Here is a 23269-nt window from a genome sequence, read left to right as displayed (position 1 = left end):
GCTACATAAACTGTTTTTCCAATGATAGTCCTGAATTCATACAGCCAAGCTGTAACAAGACCTTATTACCTGCGGCTGTGTAACAGGACAGTTTCAAGATTAGAACAGTCTCATGACTAGGTAGATCTGAACTAGTAGGAACAGGTGCAGGAGTCCTACTGATCATGAAGGTATTAGGAGTTTATGTGATTAAGACAACATTTCCATATGGGTGTGCTACACCACAGTGTCCTGATAGCATCATACATAACAGCGAGGCAAATTACTGAGGGCCCATAGACTGATGAGTACCATACAAGTACAATAGACTGCTTGCATGCTATCATGTAATTGAATCCTTATCCATATAAACAAAGACAGGAGACATTTAAACATCTATCATTTAAGGGAGCTAGGAATAGCAAAGGAATGATTATAAAAGAAACTGTCTAGTGGAAAAAAATATCCTTATCTCTGTTAGACCCAACAACATCAAAGCACTACTTGTGTGCTGCAGTTTGATTACTTCTTTCTAAACATTTCTTAAAAATTTTTGTTTTAATGTTCACTTCTTAATTCTTTACACACACACACACACACACACATATATATATATATGCACTTCTAAAAAAAGGCTAGCATAATTTAAGGGTAAGGTCGGAATGTGGCAACTACATTTCACCTGAAGAACAGGAAAGTGCAGGAAGACCATTCCTTTAAAATCAGCTGGGAAAAAATTTTTGGAAAAATATTTAAAAAATACATGCATTTTAAAAGTTTAAGACAAAGACCTCCCTTGGCCCTTCAGCTTCAATAAGTCAGTTAGTCAGTAAAGCCATGATCAATCATTTGCAGCAGGTTCTTTCATTTTCCTTGTTTGCACAGAACCTGTTACAGTACAGTAAGGAGATGAAGAATCAATAAATGGCAAGTCCTTCGAGTCATGTCTGAGAATAAGTATCCTCCACAAAAAAAAAAAAAGAAGAAAACTTTCTTTTTTTTTAAAGCAGGATAACTTGTGGTGGATGTACATGACTGCTTAATCAGGCTGCTCAGGATTTATAGGTTGGCAACAAAATTGTTTGTGTATAAAGAGAGGGTTAATAATGCCATCCAATTATCAATAAAACAATCATTTTATGTAAGCTGTGGGTAGTTGAATACTCATAACTGTTGGTAACACAAATGATTTTGAGTATTATATTTACAATTAGTGCAGACAAAAAACTGCACTACAAAGCTGGTTTGCAAAGATCAGTGCAGCTACAAACTGGCATCTGAATAATGTTAAAATGTGAGTTGAGTTCATAGCATGGTATTTGCAGTACTTCACAGTTTCACTGGATATAAAATCTTTTCAGAAGAAAAAGATAGGAGGTAGCTTATTCCAAACCTTATCTTCCTGAAGACTAATCTCCTTTGGCAGATAAGACCATTAGCATTGTATGAATTGATCAGACACTAAATTCATCAGAAAATATAAATACATAGATCTTACATAATCTGCTATGCTGCAAGTGCAAGTTTCATGACTATAAAACTCTACTCCATAAAGAGTTTTAGCAGCTGATCAGGCCAGCAAGGGATTAAATGGATTTCACATCACAATTGCAGTTATAGAAAGGAAGTTATTTTCTTTTTTTGTCATTAAAAAAAAGATTCCAGAAAGAAAAAAAAGTATTGTGAGGGAAGAATGCTGGGATAATATGCAAGATGTGCAGACAATGCAGATATGATAAGTAACTGATAAATTCAAGATAAAATGTTGAATTCAACTGGATATATTTACAGAAACCATTAAAGTCTTCCTGTGATAGAACACAGAACTACCACCATAGCTCCATCCCTTCCATCAACTCTGGAAAATATTCATTCACTTGAAATCCAGCAAAGAGTTGCAGTCAGTTTTAAAAGTAGCATCATAAAATAGACTCTTCACAGTTATTTCCCTTTTCTAGAGTAAAATCCCTTGTGGATGCAGTATTATGTCTTCAATTTCCTAATTCTGAACATTAACTGACTCAAACTACTACTGAAATTTATTTAAATGCATATTTCCAAAATTATAATGATTTCTACATTTCACTCTTCAGACTACTTCATAGTTTCCTGTGAATTCTTAGGAAAAAACAATTTATCTCTACAGATATGAGATTTTTCACTAACATGAGCTTTCATTGACACAGCTTCAACTGACCTGGAAAACTATAACTTTCAACGTTTTCTAGCTCATTCCTAGCTAGAAAAATTCTAGCTCTTAGGAGCGTTCTAATGGGTAAAGATATGGGATTAATTGTATTATCCCCTTACGAATGCATTTTCTGTTTCCTGCATAATACATTTATGTATGATGTTGCCCTTATTATAGCCTCTATTTATGTAAGTTACATCTAGCCATCAAGGAACAGGTAATTCATCTCTAAAACATGCTGTGAACAAGATAAAATATCATTAAGCATGTTTTGCTTGATAATTACTATTCATTCAGATTAAAGAACAGCTGTTTTCTCATATTTAAACATGTACTGAGAGGCAGAACAATTTCACTGACAGCATATCCCACACTGAAATAATCTGACTTTTAAAGATACTAATAGCATGAATTATATGATATTTTTACCATAAATTACTAACTGTTGTACCACATGAAAGATTCCAAATACTAAACTAAGGTCAATATTACCGAAAGATTTCATTGTTGTAATTAGCACAGACTAATTCCCACCTTTATAGATTGGTCACTCCAACAGCAAATGAGTTTCAGCAGTGAAGCATTCCCAAAATCAGAAGAATGTCGTCTACTTTTATCTGAAAAACATGTGTAGTTTATCAACTGACCATACACAGGAGTACACAAAAAAAGATATTTAACATTTTGAATTTTTCACTTCAACAATGTAATAATTCAGCAAAAATAATTTCTCAGAACACATTTTAATCCCACAACATAAGCATAAGGCATGCATACATTTACTCTTGTCCAACATCATATTGGTCTATTTTATTTACAGTGGTCTAATTATTTGCAAAGGTATTATTTCCGTCACGACTTTTAAAAGTTATTGCCTATGCTATGTATAAGCTAATGGTTACTTCAGAAGAGATCTATACAAGCATGCAACCTTATGCAAACCTAGGAATTTTTGCTTCATACCCAGCAAAAATTTGAGCATTTCAGAGTTCCGTTTGTGCATTTGTACCAAGATCTTTCAAACAAATTAAATTTGAAGTTTCTAGGATGTTTCACATAGGACAAGGCTAAGTATGAAAGAACTGAAAATCTTTTTTAAAATTAGACAAAAAAAAATCAATCAAATCTAGAAGAATCACAGCTACAATACCCACACTTGGTTGGTAAACATGTAATTCTCCTCATTTGATCCTTGTAAGTGTACAATAAGAAAGAGAGAAAGGCTCAAATTGAAAAGCGTAACTCTGTTCTACTTATGTTGCTCCCACTTCCAGCATGCAGCAACTTTACCTTAATTCAATGAAAAGTGTATCTACAGATTCTGCAATGAAGTACACTCAATAAAATGAGCTGTTCCACAGTTTTAAAGCTGCACATACGAAGCAAAACAAGCAGAGCACTGACATTTTTTGTTATTTATACAATGACAAGGTGGTGAATCCTCTGAACTTGGAGAACAAGCTGATGAGTTAACTAGAAATAATTAAGTTTTAGTCTGTTCTACATCCAGTGCTCATAAGAGCATTCTCTTCCTCAGAATCTATGAAATGATGCAACATACAGTTTTAAAGAGAATACCCATACTTTTAAGTTGTAAGATCAGAAAATCATTTTCATACATTTCTACCCTGTCTCTAATTGCTGCATGTGACTGTTTGTCCTTCTGTATAGAGCGACTAAGAATCTATCCACCACATTTCATTATATTCTTTCTCTTCTGTTAATATTTTCAGATTTGGTGTATGTAACTATGGTTTTTCCTAGGTAAATTCTACAACAACTTGTATATTTCTTTACCGATAAACAGTAAAGTCTAAGCAAAAATACACTGAATAACATTTTGTACAGTTATAACTCCACCCAATTTGCTTTTCTGCTTAAGGGCAACAATATTAGTTTGTGATGAAGAATGTCACATAACTGCAAGCATAATTGGAGGGCCGCTAGTTATGAAAAGCATTCCACATATTTGTATATGACTTCTATTATTATACATTGACATTTCAGGTGATTTCTAAAGTAAGGCACAGTTTAAACTACAAGCGTTTAAGCATCAAGTGTTTAGTTCACTTCTTCCTCATTTAGACCTCAACAGACAAACATCACACATTTCAGTACTTTGCTATGAGGCTCCTTGCCAGGTGTAAGACAAGCAAATTAGCTGTATGACCCTTTGATTCCACACATTAATATCTGAATGCCAGTACAATATAATGTACAGGAAACTGATTTGCTTTTGTCAACTGTAAGTGTTAAAGTAATACCAACATTCACAAGTAACCCAATCACAAAACACAGCCGTCCATCCACTGAAATGGTTCTTACTAGCTGATAGAAGAGCTAACTTGAAGCCACTCTGTTGTAAACACAGTGATCTTTCAGCAAGCATCCCTGTGATTGAAGAAGAGTACTGAAAACATAGTGTCCTATACAATTATCCTCCATTCTCATCCCAGAAGACTTCAGTTTTATGTCCATGTATGTAAAAATACATTAAAGGATCCTGTTCTAATGCAACTTCCTTCCTATCACTTTTTACAGTTGTAAATAAACTCCACAGATGTCAGGAGAAAGTGGTTATTCCTAAAACATCTGCGTTATCCTCAAGTCTCAATGAAAACTTTAATTTTTAAATCTAAACAAATGTATGAACCAAGAAGCATGAGCTATAAGTTTAGACTATCCTCAAAGGTTTATGTAGCAGTGGAACAACTTCTGTCATTAATGTTTTAGTAATCTCTTTCTATGCAATTTATCCACTTAGTTTTTATCATTCCTTAACTTCTTTCATCTTCCTTCTAGCAAGCATTTCTACTGTCATCACGAGTTATATCATGTAATAATTACAGCATGTATAAGAGAGAATGAAAGATACAATGAAAGCTGATTTTAGATGGGGTTTTCAAGGTTTATTTACATACCAGAAGGTCAAGTTTTCACTTAAAAGAGTTTGTGTTAGCAGTTTAGACAGGACTTAAACTATAATAGGAATACTATCTGTTAGGTAACGCTGTCAACAATCTACATTCTAACTTCTATTCTTTGGTTCACTGCATGCTGTAAGAACAAATATATAGTGGCTTGCAAGCCAAGATCAGTGAATGACTGCCTATGGGACACTGGCATGAAGAGATTACTTTATTCTGCCTTAAGCCAAAAGTCTAAGGGCATTATTGAACAGCCAAGATAACTCTCGTATTACTAAGGCAACAGTTTGCTTGAAGGGTTGTATATATTTGCAGGGTGGGCATGTAACAGTGTTGAGGGAGATGGGGGAGGGTGAAGATGACCATTTTATTACATTTCAGTTTTTCAGATAGCTAGAAAATATATTTACAAACTTAGCCAAAAATGTTTTGCCACCACACAAAATTTTTCCTTGAATACAGTACTGCTTATCAGTCTACATGCTTTTGCATGTAAAGATGATATTCACAAAAGAAAATACAGATTAATACAATTTCTTTATAAACAATGCCCTTGAAACTAAAGAATATATCTATATATATATTTCATTTTTGAAGTTAAGCAATATATTTTAGCCATGAACTATATGCAAAATATAACACCATAAAAAGCTAATATTGCCACACTTCCATATACTTACTGCGTGGTAACTCTCCATAAAAACTGGGAAATGAAGATATGGCAGCTTCCATATTTTGCCACTTGTTGTGAACAGATTCTGGTTGCTGTAGGCTGAAAGAATATGAAACTTGAACAAAATCTGAACATACAAAAATTTTATGTTTTATTAAAAGTGAACATTCAGAGAATCACAGAATGTCTTGGATTGGAAGGGATCTTAAGGATTATCAAGTTCCAATCCCCTCCGACAGGCAGGTTTGCCAACCACTGGGCCAAGTACTAGATTGGATTGACAAGGGCCACATCCAACCTGCCTTTGAACATCTCCAGGCACAGTATATCCACAAACTCTCTAGGCATCTTATTGCAGCATTTTACCACCCTTTCAGTGAAAAACTTCCGTTAACATCTAATCTAAATCTTCTTAGTATCAATTACACTTATTTATGATATAATTTCTCTTCAGGAATAATTTGAATGCTTTCACCCTCAACTTGCTATTGAAACAGTCAAAAGTACTTAAGTCCAAGAATCATCTACATGCAGGAACTTTATGTACAATCCAAAACATTTTGATTATGACTTTAACATAAAGAATTGCATTAAAATAGAATTTTCATGCAGTATTGGGTGGTTTCTCTATCACATAGGATAAAAGTCTAGATAAAACTCTATCACATAGGAAAAAGCAATAGCTTTATTTTATAGATTTTCAGTTTTTCAGAGTTCTAAATCTGCATTTAGAATATGGTTGTAATACTTGGGATTTTGATAAAGAGCTACAACTTAGGAGACTAACATGTATATGCATATCTCTTTGGGAAAACCCTTCAGTACTTGTCTCTGACTAATTCAGGAATGTAACCCCTGAAGAAAAAGAAGGAGAAGAGAAGAAAGGAAGGAAAAAGCCTTTCTAAACTCTTACACTATTTTAAACTATGTTTTAGATGCTTTTCTGTACTGACTCTGAAGTTGTACCATTTAAAAATATTTCATCTTTAAAAAACAACTAGTAAGTTGTAATGTTACAAAAACTTCAGGATACTAAACTCTGAAAACTGTCTCAGTTTGTGCACTAAGTTACAGATACAGATATCAAAATGTACCAGGAGAAAAACTTTAAGATCTTCTAGTAGCTTTTTCCTCTTTATATCCCACTTTTATAATATGACACTTTAATGCAAGTTCCTTTATTTTCACAACTTCAAATTGCAAACAAGTGCAGATTCAAAAACATCTTCATGAGTAACAGTTCATAGACCTATCTCCAAGTTTTTCCAAAATCACACTTTTCTTACTTCTTTCTTTTTTGGATTACAAACTGTTTGTTTTGTAAACTGTTCAAATTTCATTGAAAGCTACCCATATTTTTGTTTGTTTTTAAAACAGTTTAGTCCTGGTTTGATAGCATGCTCAAAACACGCAATTCACTGTTCATTATTTTCACATCCCAACAATTTTATTCATGCAATCTGGTAGATAATAGTTCACAGCTGTACTACATCCTGAAACTTACTGTTCGAAGCCATCACCTGAAAACTTACAACAGCTAGTCAGGACTTCTTCAACCCATGTTGATTGAGGGGTTCTGAACTGTCAAATTCATGGTTTTATATATATAGATAGATATACACATACACACACACATACATACTTGCTGACAAAGACAGAATTTCTGCTCAAAATAAGATTGTTTTCATCCAAGAATACCTGATAGCATACGAACCGCATTTTTCCAGTTCTGATTCTCCAGATAAAAAAATGTGTTTATTTAACAGGAAAGAAAATCCTTTCACTCTCCCATAGTAACAAAATCAGATATACCAAAGAAATTTAAATTTTATTATTGTATTCCCTGGACCAAGGCACAGCTGTCTGTCAATAAAATAGTTCTGCTGCAGCCCAATGAATATCTCATTGCCATATGCAAAGAGATACAGAATTGGCAGAGGAAAGTTGGAATCCTAAAGTCCAAAGCCACAAGACCATGGTAGTACTGTAGTAGTAATGTACCTAGAGATCCTCCTACACTGTAAGAAATAAATGTGCCAGTCCATTATTTAACATGAAATTGGGCATAAACTTTCTCAGGATGGAAAGTTATATAGCTCTGAAAAAGAAAATACTGAAAGGGTAGAATAATCCTACTGAAAGAAAAAGAAATTGCATTTTATCTTCCATGTTAGTAACTGAGCTAGTAAGAGTTGTTTTACTTCAGTAATAATTAGTAGACCCTTGCAAGCTGTATAAAACATCTTACTAATTTCTTCAGTAAATGCTGCACCAAATTAGAATTCAATATTTAGTTTTTCCCTTCAGCATGCTTTCAGCATTCAGTTTTAGCTAAATCAACTGCTTAAGCAGGTGTGGCTACTTACTGTACTTTTAGAATGCAAAATGAATGAAGTCACACATTCTTAGTTTCTTCCAAATTCTTAAATAGGGTTAAATATAAGTACATTATTGTAGCACAGCTCAACAAAAACAAAGCTCATTTAAATTTCAAAAAGAACAATGAAATAGGATAAATAACACAGGAAGATTTAAAGAATAAATTAACATAGATTGTGATAATTCACTCAGACAAATCATAGAGAAAAAAGTTAAATGAATGCTGAATCTCAATATCATGTTAAATAAATAGTCCTATTCATGCTATGCTTAAAATTAGGGGACAAAAAAGAGGGAAAGGAAACTTACTGATCACATATCTAACATTTTGAAAGTTTTTGGAATATATGGGGAAAAAATACAGTCTGAAAAGAGAGCTACGATGAGAAAATTCTTTGTCATCAGCAGTACAGAGGGAAAGGCCAGGTGACTAGAGCCTTTACGGTCTGTGTTGATTCAGTTCATGTAACCTAGTTCTGATCTAGTTCCCTAAAAATGAATGCTACCCTTCTAAACAAGGAAAAAAAAAAGCTTCTTCTCTGTTTATTTTCTAGATATGTAAGAGACAAAGAATAAAGAAGAAATAGCCTCAAAACTCAGTCAGAGTGCGCGAGTACAGCCAGGACAAAAAGAGGTATGTTATTTCTATGCAGGCTTATAGAACGTGCTATTTCTGCTAAGGAGAGCAAGAGAAAAATAAAAAGCTTAAAAATATATATACATATTAAAAAAACATAGGGAAAAACTCAAGAGCTCTTATTCAGATGAAGCTACTGGGAAGCAACATCTCAAGTGAGAGCATCACAAACAACAACAAACTGAAACTTACCTATAAGAGAGCAATAGGATAAATAGGAATGCTGTACAACCACGGAGAAATTAGACAACCTAAATGAAACCACGTCAAAATCCCAAATAAAGCGTTTTGCACATAAAATAAACATAATAACTTCTTTAAACTGTAGACTGTGGTAAGTTTTCCTCAGATTGTACAAAGAAATCGACTGTTTCTACAATCAAAACTAAGTGTTATGGCTTTAGCTTTCCTAGAGAAGGTTTACAAATACATTCTACTGTTTTCACAAAATAAATTGTGTATTTTTTTCTATACAGCTCTCATAATTTTGAGATGTTCCAAATCCAGAGTTTATGTCTGGAAAAACGTTAAAATCTAAAATGTTCCTATATTTATACATCTCTGCCAGAGTACCGTACAACAAATTGCAAACAAATTTTGTTTGCATAGAAGTCCAGTCTGGAATCTTGGAAACATTTTGTGTAACATCTTGCATTGAGTATGGACCAGCAGGCAATGTAATAAGCAAGAAAAGCAACTGAGAAATGCATGTTTGTCTTGTAGGACCTTGCATATCTCCTGAGGCATCTTGAATGCCTACAGCTTTTTGGAAGATGCAGAGTCCTTTGCACCACAAGGATCAATATTTTTTGTTCTTCCTCTTGCCCTTAGGCTATAGCATCAACAACACTGAAGTTAATTGTCCTGAAAATACTAAATACAGACCAACACAGGTTTGCTGAATGACAACAGTCTGTGGACAGACAATATCCATTGCCTGATTAGAATGCCCTATTTGACTGTGCCAAATAATGTTGAGCATGTTATTTCCGCCCCCCCCCCCCCCCCCCCCCCCCCCAATGCTGAAAAAAGCATTTAGTCAATAAATTTGTTTTGAGTAATAAATGCTATTTGGGATGGTTCTTACAACATGAGGGTGTTACTTCAGATAGGATAACTAGGACAGATTGTTTTTGGCTCACATTTTGTTTATGTATGAAGACAAGTTAAGTATATTGCTTACAGGAAGTGAAAGTTAACACAGCACAAATGTGTTAATGTGTCCAAATAAGTCTTAGGAGACCTCATTATACTCCTTAAACTCTGAGGAAAAGCATTCTCTCTGAAAAGACAGGATGTGAAGTTGGATAGCTCTAATTCTTGTTCAGCTGAAACTGAAGTTTACTCATCAGCTAAATAGAAAAAACAGATACTTAACTTTCTTGCAGCCTCCTCTCATTTAAAGAGCATTCTATAAGACAAAGCTCTAGAAGAAGAATGCAATTTACTGTTAAGGAAGAAAAGACAAACAAGATTTTCTTACCTTTCAATTTGACTCGTATCTGCTGAAGGCATGTTAAAAACTCTGTTGATTAAAACTATTCTGCTTAATAAGAAAAAAATTATTTCTGCACCCTTTGTTCCATAAACATTATCCACTGTTCCATCTCTCTCACCAGTGCGTCCTTCAGTTGCAGCAAGATACTTGTTTGATAAATCAAGCACTCTTTTTGAAAACAAGTTGCTTAAAGTGTGCTCTTCTAGCACACCACCATCAGTACATTTCCATCCCGGCAACATCAGTGAGAGGTGGCGTTCATTTGACACAAGTCCAAAAGCAACCGGACACTGCAGCCTTAAGATATCTAATTGCCCAACACAAAGATCATCTATTTCTTTATCTACACCCCAGGGTAAGAGACATGACAAAAGCAGTTTAGCTGTATCTGTGGTGATGTTCACATCAATGTTTCCTGATGGCTGCATTTTAGTCTTTCTTGAACTCTTCATTTTTTTCTGCCTTTTTATGCCACCACTTTCTTCCAAAGGCCTAATTGTGTTAGAATCTCTATTGACTTGGTTTGCATAAACAGTATCTACTTGTCCATCCACTGACAATGTGAACCCAGCAGTTTTATTTCTTTTTAATGTCAGCGCTCTTTTCTCAGTAGTACTTTTGGCTCTTTCTAGAGTGTCATAGTTGTGGAATGAGTTTGATGACTTTAATCCACAGGGTTGATACGACAGCAGAAGATCCACAAGTTTTTCCAGATCAAATAAGAGAACATGAAAGTTTGCATTGTTCCATTTTGGCTTAACTGGTAAAACAGTAAAGGGTTGCTGAATAAGGCTGTTATCCATTACCTGAAAGAAAAATATTTAGTATTCAAACAAATCCACAGTATTTTGTAGTTTTGTAGATATCAGCATAGTTGCACAAGGAATGGACTAAATCCATTAAATCCCCCATTATGTTCAACTTAATTGCATTTATTCACTTGTTACTTCAGAACACGATTTTTCTTTTAAATAGTTAATACAAACTGACATGCTTTTAAATATTGTAATCAAGATTCTCTAACGTCTTTGAAATACAGAATAGTCCAATACATTTTCATTGCAGAGATCAAAAAACAGATTTTTTTTGAGACATACTCCAGATGCTTTTGTAGAAAAGCAACTACTTTAGTTCATAGGAATCACTGTGACTCACTTTGCCAAGGGGCGCTTTCTGAATGTACTCAGAGGATCACAACACGTTAAAGTGAAATTTTGAGATGGTGATAAAACAGCTATCAGAATCCTGATTTATTTGTTAAAGAAGCACCTTCTATCATCAGGAAACAGCAGACATGAGTATAAACTTCATTTTGATTCCTTTACATTTTTCTTTAAGCACTTACAACTTGTATGCTTTTATTGTCCTGCACAAGCCCTCAGTACCATGCTCTCAGTACCGTGTTCATGCTAGGGATTTCATCTTTATAAGCATGTACAAGCAGAAACATAACAGAGAAGCAAATTTTCAGCCCAGTGGAGCTTTTGCAGAGTGGCAATAGTGTCAGTTTCCATACCAGAGGAAAACAGGATTTTCTGGATCACTTAATTCACACTAGTAGAGTATTTCTGATTATCACAAAAGAAATTTAGAGCTGTTTCTGCTGTGTGTATGAGCTGAATCTTAAAATAAACAATCAGATATTAGTTAAAAAAAGAAAAATTGACAACTAAATTTAGTTTGAAAAAAGATGTTAATCAACACTGCATTCAAGAGTACTCTTTACATAACATTACAAACAAGTTTTGCAGGATTAATTGTTCCTAATCTGTTACAAAACAAACAGACAAACAAAAAAACCACAAACAAAACTTTTGACCCTATTTACTCAACAAGTTGTTTGACTAATTTTGGGTAATAAAATGATCTGATGTTCTGTTAATTAGTGAATGATATTAACAACAGATGAAAACACACTATAAATACAAAACATTAAGCATCCCTATGGAGATCCTTAGATAAACAAGGGGTAATAGCACCATGTTCATGCTTCCCCCCCCTTCCCCAATCCCTTTCCTTTTTAAAAAATATATTGTAGTTAAGCGTTAGGATTATTTTTCATCTTTAATTGTACTGTTTCCTAATACTCAGGTAGAATTCCATGTAAAGTACACAAACATGGAACTCACAAACAAGTTCTGAAATAAATAGAAGATTTGTACTTTTCTGTCTGTTTTATACACTGGTATTTTGTTGATTCACATTTAGAAGCTTTTAGGAAAAAATCACCATTTGAACAAGAAATATCTTGACAATGTCAGTCGGTAGAGGAATCTGGTGATGCTTCTGGACGCGAGAGGTCACAATAAATGTTTATTGGCAATTCGAAAGCTTATTGACATTGATCCTAAAAGCATCTACCAAGTTATCTTAGCTCTCTGCAATAGGCATTTCATTTCAGTGAAAGCAGGTGGACATCTAAAGCTACAAACATAAAACACTATTTAGGACATATGGACAAGCTATTCTCTCTAACATAAGATGACAGAAAATGGAAGGAAGCCCGTAAAAATAACTATGAACTAGAGTGCTGGAAATAGCATCTGATGATGGTTATTGAAAAGTAGATTAAGTTATTTACATTCTGAATGGCGTATTTATTAAAGTTCCAGAAGTATTTTGCAAAACTAGATTTACTGGCTACAGATAGGTATTGTCATTAACTATTACTATTATTTTTATAATAAACACATTAAGAGTTTAATAACTCAGCATCAAGAAGTGGGCTAACAGTAGCAATAACAAAGAATGACTGCCTCTGAGCCGTGTGGTCTGACTTAGAGCTAACAACAAACCTAAAAACTTTTTCATAACATGCTAACCCATTTTTTTAGTCTAAAACTAAGTAGTAGTAAGTACTTCATTTTCATTTGAAAATGGTGTCAGCATGTATTATTCCGAAAACACCATCAGCCATTTCAGCTAAAATGTTTCCCAGTCCCTAAAAAAAAAAAAAATTACAAATAAAGTATCAAATGAAGCTTTTAAAATACATTAAGTCTTATTTTAAACATTCCCAAATCCCAATGTAAAGGAGTGTTGCCACCACCACCCAAACCAGCAAAACAATGTAGGATGATAATGTTTAGTAGTAAGGCCAAATATCCCTTGTTCAAAAATAATACAGCCTTTCATGTTGTTGACATTCATGCTAGCAGTTGGAATTCAGAACATTTTGCTTCTAGGAGGAGCTTGCATTCATTGAGAATGTCCCCTTTGAGCCTTCACCTGTGAACTTTTAAAGAAGCGTAGCTACAGACCAAAATGATATCCAGACTCATGAATCTCTTGAGCGTCATCTCTGACTCAACCACAGCTTTCCATACCCAAGAAAGAACAGGGATTCAGGAAGGCCTTGAAATGGAAAGTTGCATTCTATGCATAGAAAGTGTAACATAATAGATCCCTAATTTGCTGCTGAAGATATTATAGCCAGGACACAAGCCATTGCAACAAACTGCAGAATCTCTCATTTCTTACGAGATGGAATCCCTTCCTGCTCTTGGAAGTTTATTCTTTTACATCCCTCCTTCTCCCTTTACAAATCTTTACCAAATCATCTTAGCACCCAGGAAAGGATTTTTCCTCATCTGTGGAATGTGGAGGCTGCCTTCTCCATAGCCCATAGCCCTCCATATTTCGATACATCAATGTTATCTTTAAATAGTCAAAGGCATGCACATTACAAAATGTTCATGGGAAGTACAATTCAGATGTTATTTTATCTAGCTGCCTTTTCTCTAAAGGCCCTTTCCCACTGGGATCCTCCTTAATTTAGAAACACTATTCCACTTAAAATACACATGTCCATTAGCTGGCAGTGACTCTGTATTGTTTCAACTCCTTGTGTATATGTACTTTTTCTGCACTCCAGTTTTCTTGTTTTCTTCACCAGATGCACCTTTTTTTTTATGTGTTCTGTGCTAAAAATACATTTGACAAAAATGGTCTTGACATTCATTTTACATAAAAGAAATAAAGTGGCAAGTAGACTATGGAAACCAGGCTCAAAATATACTTAGAGGTCACTTTAATACCACTAGAAGAAATAGTTTTCACAGTGTGGGTGGTATCAACTTCTACACAAAAGCATGCCTGAAAGCATTAAATGCAATTCTTATATACTTTTGGTCTTCTTTATTCATTGTACTTATTTTTATACCAAACGTAACATACAACTAAAAAACAGCCCCCAAATTTCCAAGTGTAACATGAATCAATAATGTAAATGTGAGCTAGCCAGATGAGGAATATCAGTCCCCTCCTTCCTTTTCTACTTCTCCTCCATCCCCCACTACATAAAAATAGAATTTAGTTAGATTTTGAGTGCAGGTGGTTGTGATTTTTCAAAGTACTACCAAAAGAAAGATTAATTACAGTAAGTCATACTGAGTCTGATTTTGGAAAAGCAAGGTATAATTTCTAAAAATCCTGAGGATTTTGTTCTTCTTTTGTTGGGTTTTTTCTTAGGAGATTTAAACTTTGCTATTTTCACAGTCATCAGCATATGTGCTCTTAATAGACCACTAACACTGACTCAACAAAACAGAGCATTTAAAGTCCATGATAAAATCTGCATCAGAGGAGTGAGAATTCCACTTTTAAAGAACAAACAATACTTTATTAAATATAATTATTGAAAAGAAATTGTTAATTTATCAAATACCATCATCCTATTTATGTGTATTCAAGAAGGCAATCTGTAAACAAAAGTTCATACATTTCACCATTCCACAAACGTTTAAGCAAAACAAAACAAAACTAAGTAATTAAAACTGCTCTTTAAAGTCTTTACAGACAGACAATATTTCTGAAATAGCACCAAAGTGTGAGATGAGACTGTCATTATGCTCATTTCAATAAAATGAACACTACAGTGAGGGAAGATGGGGCAATAGAATTTGCCAGCCAAAATTTATCAAAGGCTAAGAATTTTCTGCCTCGTAATCATGATAGTTAATGGGATGTCAACACAAGTTCAGAACTAACTTTTCTCAGAATCGTGACCCAGCACTGGTCTCTCTCCAGGCTTGGAAGTGTCATATTGATTATAAGAAACTGTCTGTTACTCCTACCCCATCTCTTACATTTTTGCTTCGTGTATCTGGAAGAAATATTTTGACTGAAACAAGTCTATCACACATAGCAATCATAAAAATCCACTTGTACTCAAAGGATAGCTCTACTCTATGCTCCATGATGTTTAGTCCCTGATAGCAGGAAGAAATTAAGGTTCTAAACAAATGTTCTTTCCTTTGTGATGTCATTTGTTGTTTCTGTTATTCTAAAAACAGAATATGGAATAGCTTAATAAATGGCTTCATCTTCATAGTTTTTTTTTCCTTTGATCTTTTAAATGAGATGAATTACATATACAAGACATGCTCTGAAAGTAACACCTATTTTATTATGTTGGCCCACAACATTGGGGTGGATGCTGGTGGTATGGCAGTAGAGGTTGAACCTTCCCACCAATATTCCATTACATGTTATCGCCATGTGACAGATGGCAGCAGAGGGGCAATCTGACACAATGGCGCCTGACATGGAAGTGAAGATAAAACAAAACATTTTTCCTCCATGTGGAAAAAATGGCACCCATAGACATTCACTGATGCTTGCTTAACAATTCTGGAGACCAACCAGCAGATGTGAGCACAGTGAGGTGACGGGTGGTGCATCTCAGCAGTGGTGACAGTGAGTCACCTCCACTGGCACAGATTTTTATGAGCACAGCATGCATGCTCTTGCTCATCACTGGTAAAAGTGCATGGTTAATGGTTGAAAAAATAGTGTTTTGGATCTGAGAATTGATTCTTTAAAATAGCGTTATTGTTCTCTTTGAAACTGTTGCAGTTTCCACAGAAATAAATAGGAAGTCTTACTTTCAGAGCAAACTAGGCAGTATACGTAAGAGAAACAACTATGTTCCAGGGACATGTTTGCAGGCGCAATCTTTTAGTTTTGCAAAATAGGAAATGTGGAATTCTCATGAAATTGTCTCAAAGAAAAATACATTCTGAAAATGCACAAAATGGCTGGCACAGTGCAAATTAAAGCATTAAATTCATTTCTAAATCCTCTGAGCCCTGGGCTGCTGGAGATGGTAGTCAATAGTAGTAAAAAAAATTGCCTCCTTGAAATGTGCTTGGTGGACAGCAGCTTGATGATTGGCAGCACAAATAGAAGACAAACGAGAAAGCCTTCAATCTGCAGCTGATGCACAGGAAGAACATGGGGAGCTGAGTTTACAATAGAGAAAACATTACCAAGCTAATGGCACAGGCAATCATTTGACCACCATGCATCTCTGATAGCAGCAGGGCATCCATTTTCAGTTAAGTGTTAGAGTACCTTTTTGCTTTCTCTGACCACTGCAGGGGTAAAACAACCTATGTGTGAAACCCACTGACTGGTAATAAATTACTATATTGGATACTTTTTGTTTTCTTTCAGCAATGACTTTACTGTGTATTCCTGCTATCATTACCAATTAAAGTGGAGATTGCGTTAGCAAGCTATATCTAACTGTATATCAGTCCCTATGCTCCAATTGCTTTAGCAAGTATCACAGGGTCAAGAGGCTCCTTTGACCTTTATCATCTAAGTCTCTCTGACCACTCACTATTTGAAGCAATCTCAGCTGAACAGATGGACACTTTTGCAGATTCTATAAAGCTTAGAATATAAAGATAAATGAAACTGTGTTTGGGGCTTCAAACTAGTTTATGAACATAAAATATTGCATGCAAGTTTCACAAAAAAATCTCAGATTACAAATAGCATTTCTTAAATTCATACTATGAATACAACCTATCAACTACAAAATATTTGTAGCTTCAACATATAAAACTAAAGGCTTGAGACAGCCTTCACAGCTAGTTATTGTGAAGTTACTATGGAATATATAAAGCTTTATGATTCATTAATGAAAATTTAATCCAGCATTTTACTATGATTAATATATACCAAATGTTCCAACAGATCATACAGTGGAGGAATACTAAAACAGTTAGATATTATAGAGCAGACAAATAGAGCTTGGACTTTAATTTCAAATTTCCCTAATCTTAAGCGTTCAAAAAGCTCTCTAAATCAGTGCACAAAATGTAAGTCACACAACACTTAAAGAGAAAGCAAAGTTCATAGTGATGTCTGAAAGACCGGTAATAAGTTATATATAAATAGTCCCGTTCATTAATGACATTGAATAATCTTTTCAGCTAAATCACATCAGAAATCCGCATTGTTAAGTTTATAACCTTAAATAACAAAGGTAATACTGTCTTAACTAGGGTCATTGTTGAAAAACTATTAAATTGGATGAAATTTGAGGGTTCTTTGTTTTTTTACACTGCTTCTGTTTTCAGGAACATAATCACTCAGGAAGCAAAGTTCTGACCTGCATGTTCTGCTAGAATGTCATTTATGTTTTATATGAATACTGCCTTAAAACATTTTCTAGTTTTTTTCAAGCACAACCTGAATTCAATCAACAATTCAAAGCAGTCTTACTGATGATGAACCCTGTAAATATGCAGCTTTTCTTTCTTAGCTTTGCTGAATTGATGAGAAATCCAGGATACGGGCAAAGATGCTTTTGGTCAAAAAAGCTGCAAATTATAGGTGTGCAACCAAAATGGCTCTTAAACATACACCATCTCTAAAAGTCTGCCCAGGGATGAAGGATGAAAATCATCAGTTGCTCTTTCACCTCCACATTACCTGGCAAGCAGCACCTTCTATCCCAACACAACTCCTACAGATAGTATCCTATCTATACTATTTCCTACAGATAGTACAGATGCATACTCCCATGCCTACCCTGCTTAACGATCCCTTCAGTTTAGGGAGCACATAAACAGTTAATCACTATAATTTTCTATAGACTCCTAAAGTTGGCACAAACAGGCCAGACCTACCTTCTCCAAAGGAATGCTGTCTTTATGCACAGAGGATCGTACAAACTAGAGGCATTACTATATCAGTCTAACAGGATCCTCTTGAGAAGGACATACATAATTTTCAATATAATTTACCCTTTTAGTACCTTTAACAAAGGCTTTCAGATTTTTTACTATAGAAAGAATGTCAAAATGAACTGAGGACCCATTCACCTCAAAATAAGACCCACCTTCTACATGGACAGTCTGAGCCATGAAAATCTTAGATGGAAGGAAAGTTTGAGACTTTTTTTGAAGGAAGACTTATCAGTATTTGAACATTCAGTACTTAAATTACATCAACATCTTAACATACCAATGTAGAAGTACAATTTCTAACAAAAAATGATGCAACTCTAGAAACATATAGATGTCAGAGATGGGTGGCAGTAAAAACTTTCTTAGCATTACTCAGCACTTAGGAAGAAAAGCTGTAACATGGAACATCCACTGTAGTTCCTACAAAATCAACTGGACAAACAATGCCATGGTAATCCACAGATTTAATACTTAAATCTCTGATAATTAGCAGAGATGAACTTGTTATCAGAAGGAAACCGGAAGACAGTGAGTCTTTTCTTGGAGTAAAATTTGGTGTTGGTTTCAGAAGTCATTTTGCAAGGCCTAGTTCCATGTTCCATTATTACATTTAAGCTGTCAGTGTATTTCTAAAAAAGTTTCCCGTTTTGAATAGATGAAGGAGTACACCTCAGCAAAGGCCTGCCTGTGTTGCTTGCTATCCACATCCATACAAGTGAAATATGCTACAATATCACAATGGTAGCCTTTCTTTTTATTCTGATTTGTGGCAATGAATGGACAAAACACCAAAATCAATAAAGTCATAACTTGGTAGAGGGGTTCAGAAAACTGCAGTAACCTTCAGCAAAGCTGACATGTGGTCCAAGCTATCACTCTCTCTTAGGATCATGATGCCCTTTGACTGACACCTGTTTGATCTAATAATTCTGAAGTGATTCCTTCACTGTAGTTATGTTGGTACATTGGTCCCATGGTGTGTTTCACAGGAAAAGTGATGCTTAAATGCTTTGCATCTGCATTATGGGAAATCCATATATAGATCTCTGTTTCTTTGCTTATTTTACTATTACATTTAAATAACATACTACTTATATAATTACTACATTTAAATAACATACTAAATATAGCTTCTGAACACAAATCTATGTACAAAAGAAGAAATAACCTGGCAGAAGAACAAAAAATTACCCCTTTCCTGTTACCAAAATTCTCCCTCTTGGTTTTGCTTTGGTGTTAATTTAGAGTGAGCAAAAATCTGTATCTCTGATGATACTACTCTAAACATCAAAATGAAAAAAAAAAAAAAGGAATACATATCTAAGGTTCCACAGTTTAGGTATCCGAGTTCATATTTGAAAAGTAATATTTGGTATTTGTGCTTATATCTCACTTCCATTATTCTATCAGTTTTCACATTGGTATAATTTAACTTGCAGTAATTTTTCCAGTTTCCAAATAATTATTAAACTGGACCTACTAACTTTCTAAAACAAATGACTGCTGTTGTTCCAGACCACTTATGTCTTGCTTATTCCAGGCAACATAAAGTAGTTTATTATTTATCATTTCTGTACATTCTATTGCACATTGTTTTCAGTAATTGTATAAAAATACTAACTTCTTACTGAGGAAATACTTGTTTCATAGGCATCCTGCTTACACTTATTTTGTTTAAAACAGAATATATATGCTATTACATAAGTGAATGGGAAGTTCTTCAGAACAAATATTAGGCATGTCAACTTAAATTTAAAATGCAGTTTACAATTGTTATAGTAACTGGTACTTTACTCCAGTTATAATTACTTCTAACAGTTGCATAAGCCCAGTGACTTCTAACAGATCATAGAATCATAGAATTACTCAGGTTGGAGTAATTCTATGATTCCACCTCCAAGATCTTCAAGTCCAACCACAGCCTAACCATAGTACCCTAACTCTAACAACCCTCTGCTAAATCATATCTCTGAGCACCACATCCAAATGGCTCTTAAACACATTCAGGGACGGTGACCCAACCACCTCCCTGGGGAACCTATTCCAGTGCTTAACCACCCTCTTGTACGGAACCCTTAAGAAATTTTGACTTTCTGCACCATTCTCTAATGGCAATGTGCTCAAAGATTCACTTTTTAAGGAAATGTCAAGTGAAATACATCAAGAGATAAATATTTCCATAAATTTTCCTACATAAATATATTTCTCCCCCATCATTGTCTTTCTCATCTCACCTACACAGCTATGGAAATGATGTTAAAAACTATTTGTTTCTAGTCTAGCTCTTCAGGAGTATAAATTCAGCAGATCATGGATTTCAACAGAATTTTACTTAGCAATGATTGCTCAAACTGTAGAAGCCCCTCTTCTTCCTTTATCTTTACCTAAAGGAAGCTCTAATCACGTTATTTAACCATGCACTAAAAATAGCAATGCATGATAACAGATTTATATCCAAATTACTCCAAGTGAAAAGCTGGAGAATGTTTTAACGTGAAACGTTTGTGGGACACCAGGAAAATGGATTCCATTCAGTTTTTATGTGAGGATTTAATTGATTCACATAAAGTGAGGCATTTTTAAAAAAATTAAAAAAAAAATACTCAGTTACATTTTCAAGAATAACTGATTTAAAGGTACAATGACAGCTAGTTCCATACAAACACCACAAGCGCACAATCTAGTAGGTAGTCTATTGTAATTAAGACCAGAGATTCAATACCTATTGCTACTGGCCAGGTATCATAGCAACCTTGTGTCATTGAATACTACTGGAAAACTGTTCAGCACCAGCAAGACTACGCTTCAGGAAAATCTACAATGGCACTACAGATTGTCAACATCTGTGGGGGTTGTTACAGAACGAACAAAAAAGAAATCCTTTAAAAAACCAACAAAGCAACTTAAAAAACCCCACAAAAACAACAGGGATATTGTAAGATCATTAAAAATAATACAAAGGAGGAAAGACTTTTTGTCATTAGTCACATCACTTATGCATCAACATCCTAATATCTATCCACATGAGCTGGAGTTAAAATAATGCATAAATCCACTAAGTTTTTTTTTTTTTGGCTCATCATTTATCACTAATGTTAATTTGAAATTACAACAGACTATTAAAATAATTTAAACTTCCAAAAATGAATTCTAGATCGTCTTCTATAAATCTGCAAAAAAAAGAAAAAACAGGTTACTATGAACAAGAACCCAATATTGATTTTTCTGCGGTGCAGTAAAGCATCTCCATTCTATTTGGCTGCTGTCAAAGCCACTCTTTAACAGCTGGAGTCAAATTGCACTATTTACAGCAAGAACCCTTGTCAAGTGGACCATAAGTATTCTAACAATACACTATTCAAATGGCACTTTGCCACACAAATTGCTGACTTGATGAATACCCTATGTCAATGACTAAGGCCAATATAAAAGTTTCATTTTTATGAGAGATTTTTACATTCACATACTAAGTACAGCTCTCTTGAAGAACTATTAAACTACATATTTCGGGTCTTTTGACATTGAAAATAATTAAAATCTGTTTAAATATATCTAGGGTATTTGACAATACTAATATGGATCTTGCGTTAACTGCATTTGTCACACTCATCTGTTATTGGTACTCCCACTGGCACGTGCAGCACAATAAGAGAATTAAAATGGTCAAAACACCATGAAATCAAAGCATTCTGCCTTTGTATCTGTGATTCACATGACGACAAATGTTTTGAAAGAAAACCTTTGAAGCTGGACTGCTATGTGAGGATATTTTTCTTAGGATAGAAGAAAGAGACCATTGTCTTGCAGATGTTTTTTTTTTTTGTCTTAAATATATTATTAATGATAAAACAATGTAATAAATATTAATCTTGCCTATGAACTTCATGTGGATCATGGTACAAAGTAAGGATTTCTTACAAACATGATACTGACCTGATAGAACAGATGGAATCCTAACATTTTCTGTTACATAAGTCTTCTGAAACTATTTTTAAGCAGGCTGAAGTGAAATTTTAGTTTGTTTTTGATAAAATTATAGTGTTATTATCAATTTAGCATGTTATCTTTCTATTATACAATTTGTCAGAGAAGCAAATGGATAATGAAATATTGATTGTATACATGCATATTAAAGCATCTCAGATTTTCATGATAGTTTAATCTGAGAGGACATTGTATACAGTATGGTTTGAAGGTGCTGAACTCACTTATAGACATGGAACTTCCACTAGCTTCATAAAATCAGATTTCAAGAAAATACTTAAAGATGTTAAAAAGCTCATTCAAAGGAGTCAATACATAACACTTGGAAAAAAGTGAAAAAAGTTTCTAGATCAAGAACTATAAAAAATGTCTTTCGTCTAAGAAGCCGTGATTTGGACTTCATGACAAAACAGCTTCAACTATTAAAAGCCACATGGTCCCTTTGTGCAGACCATACCAGATTTCTAGAATAACATTAAGCAGACCTCCATTGTTCCCTTAATTGTTATTCTCTTCTCAAGTTGGCTACACCCTATACATTTAGCCACCACCATCTCCCACGCTAATCTACAGAATCTGGTCTAATGGGGATGGAGGTGAGATGAAATGCTGGCTGCAGCGAGTGGCAGATTTTTGATGAATGCTGTTCCTTCAAGTACAGACATCTATTTCTTAGGGAATTAGACTAACATAACTGTAAGGACAAAAAAGAAGGTGAAAGAAAAAAAAGGTACGTTGTCAATCATAGGGAAGTTTAACAGCCATCAATAATATTCTCTCAAGGAGTTTTCATTAGGACAAGATAACTAATGAACAAAGTTGAAAGATGAAAACGGGATATTTCATTGCGGAATCAGTGCATTCAAGACACGCGCCTGATCAAGAAGAGTGCTATAAATTATCACAACTCTGTCACCTCTTGTGACATTACTTCAAATTTAAAATCATAGTAATCCACAAAGTACATTAAACTCCTCAGTTCACAATGTGCCAAAATCTACTTTCCCATATTCCATGAA

General features: G+C 34.4%; 1 protein-coding gene across 6 annotated transcripts in view; it reads right to left on the bottom strand.

Moving 5' to 3' along the window:
- The window catches only part of WDR72 (WD repeat domain 72), a 104099-nt gene that overhangs the window by 41005 nt on the left and 39825 nt on the right, over window positions 1–23269 (bottom strand). For all 6 annotated transcript variants that reach the window (XM_004943790.5, XM_025154067.3, XM_025154068.3 and 3 more), the window contains 3 exons: window positions 10270–11090; window positions 5778–5869; window positions 2705–2787 (listed from right to left, as the gene is read on the bottom strand). In XM_004943790.5, the coding sequence (XP_004943847.4) occupies window positions 2705–2787; window positions 5778–5869; window positions 10270–11090 (996 nt within the window). The remainder of the gene's footprint in view (window positions 1–2704; window positions 2788–5777; window positions 5870–10269; window positions 11091–23269) is intronic.

The sequence above is a fragment of the Gallus gallus genome, chromosome 10, assembly GCF_016699485.2.
Source record: "Gallus gallus isolate bGalGal1 chromosome 10, bGalGal1.mat.broiler.GRCg7b, whole genome shotgun sequence".
In the NCBI taxonomy this organism is placed as follows: domain Eukaryota; kingdom Metazoa; phylum Chordata; class Aves; order Galliformes; family Phasianidae; genus Gallus; species Gallus gallus.
The sequence above is the reverse complement of the archived record's forward strand: the minus strand, read 5'-3'. Positions and strand labels throughout refer to the sequence as shown.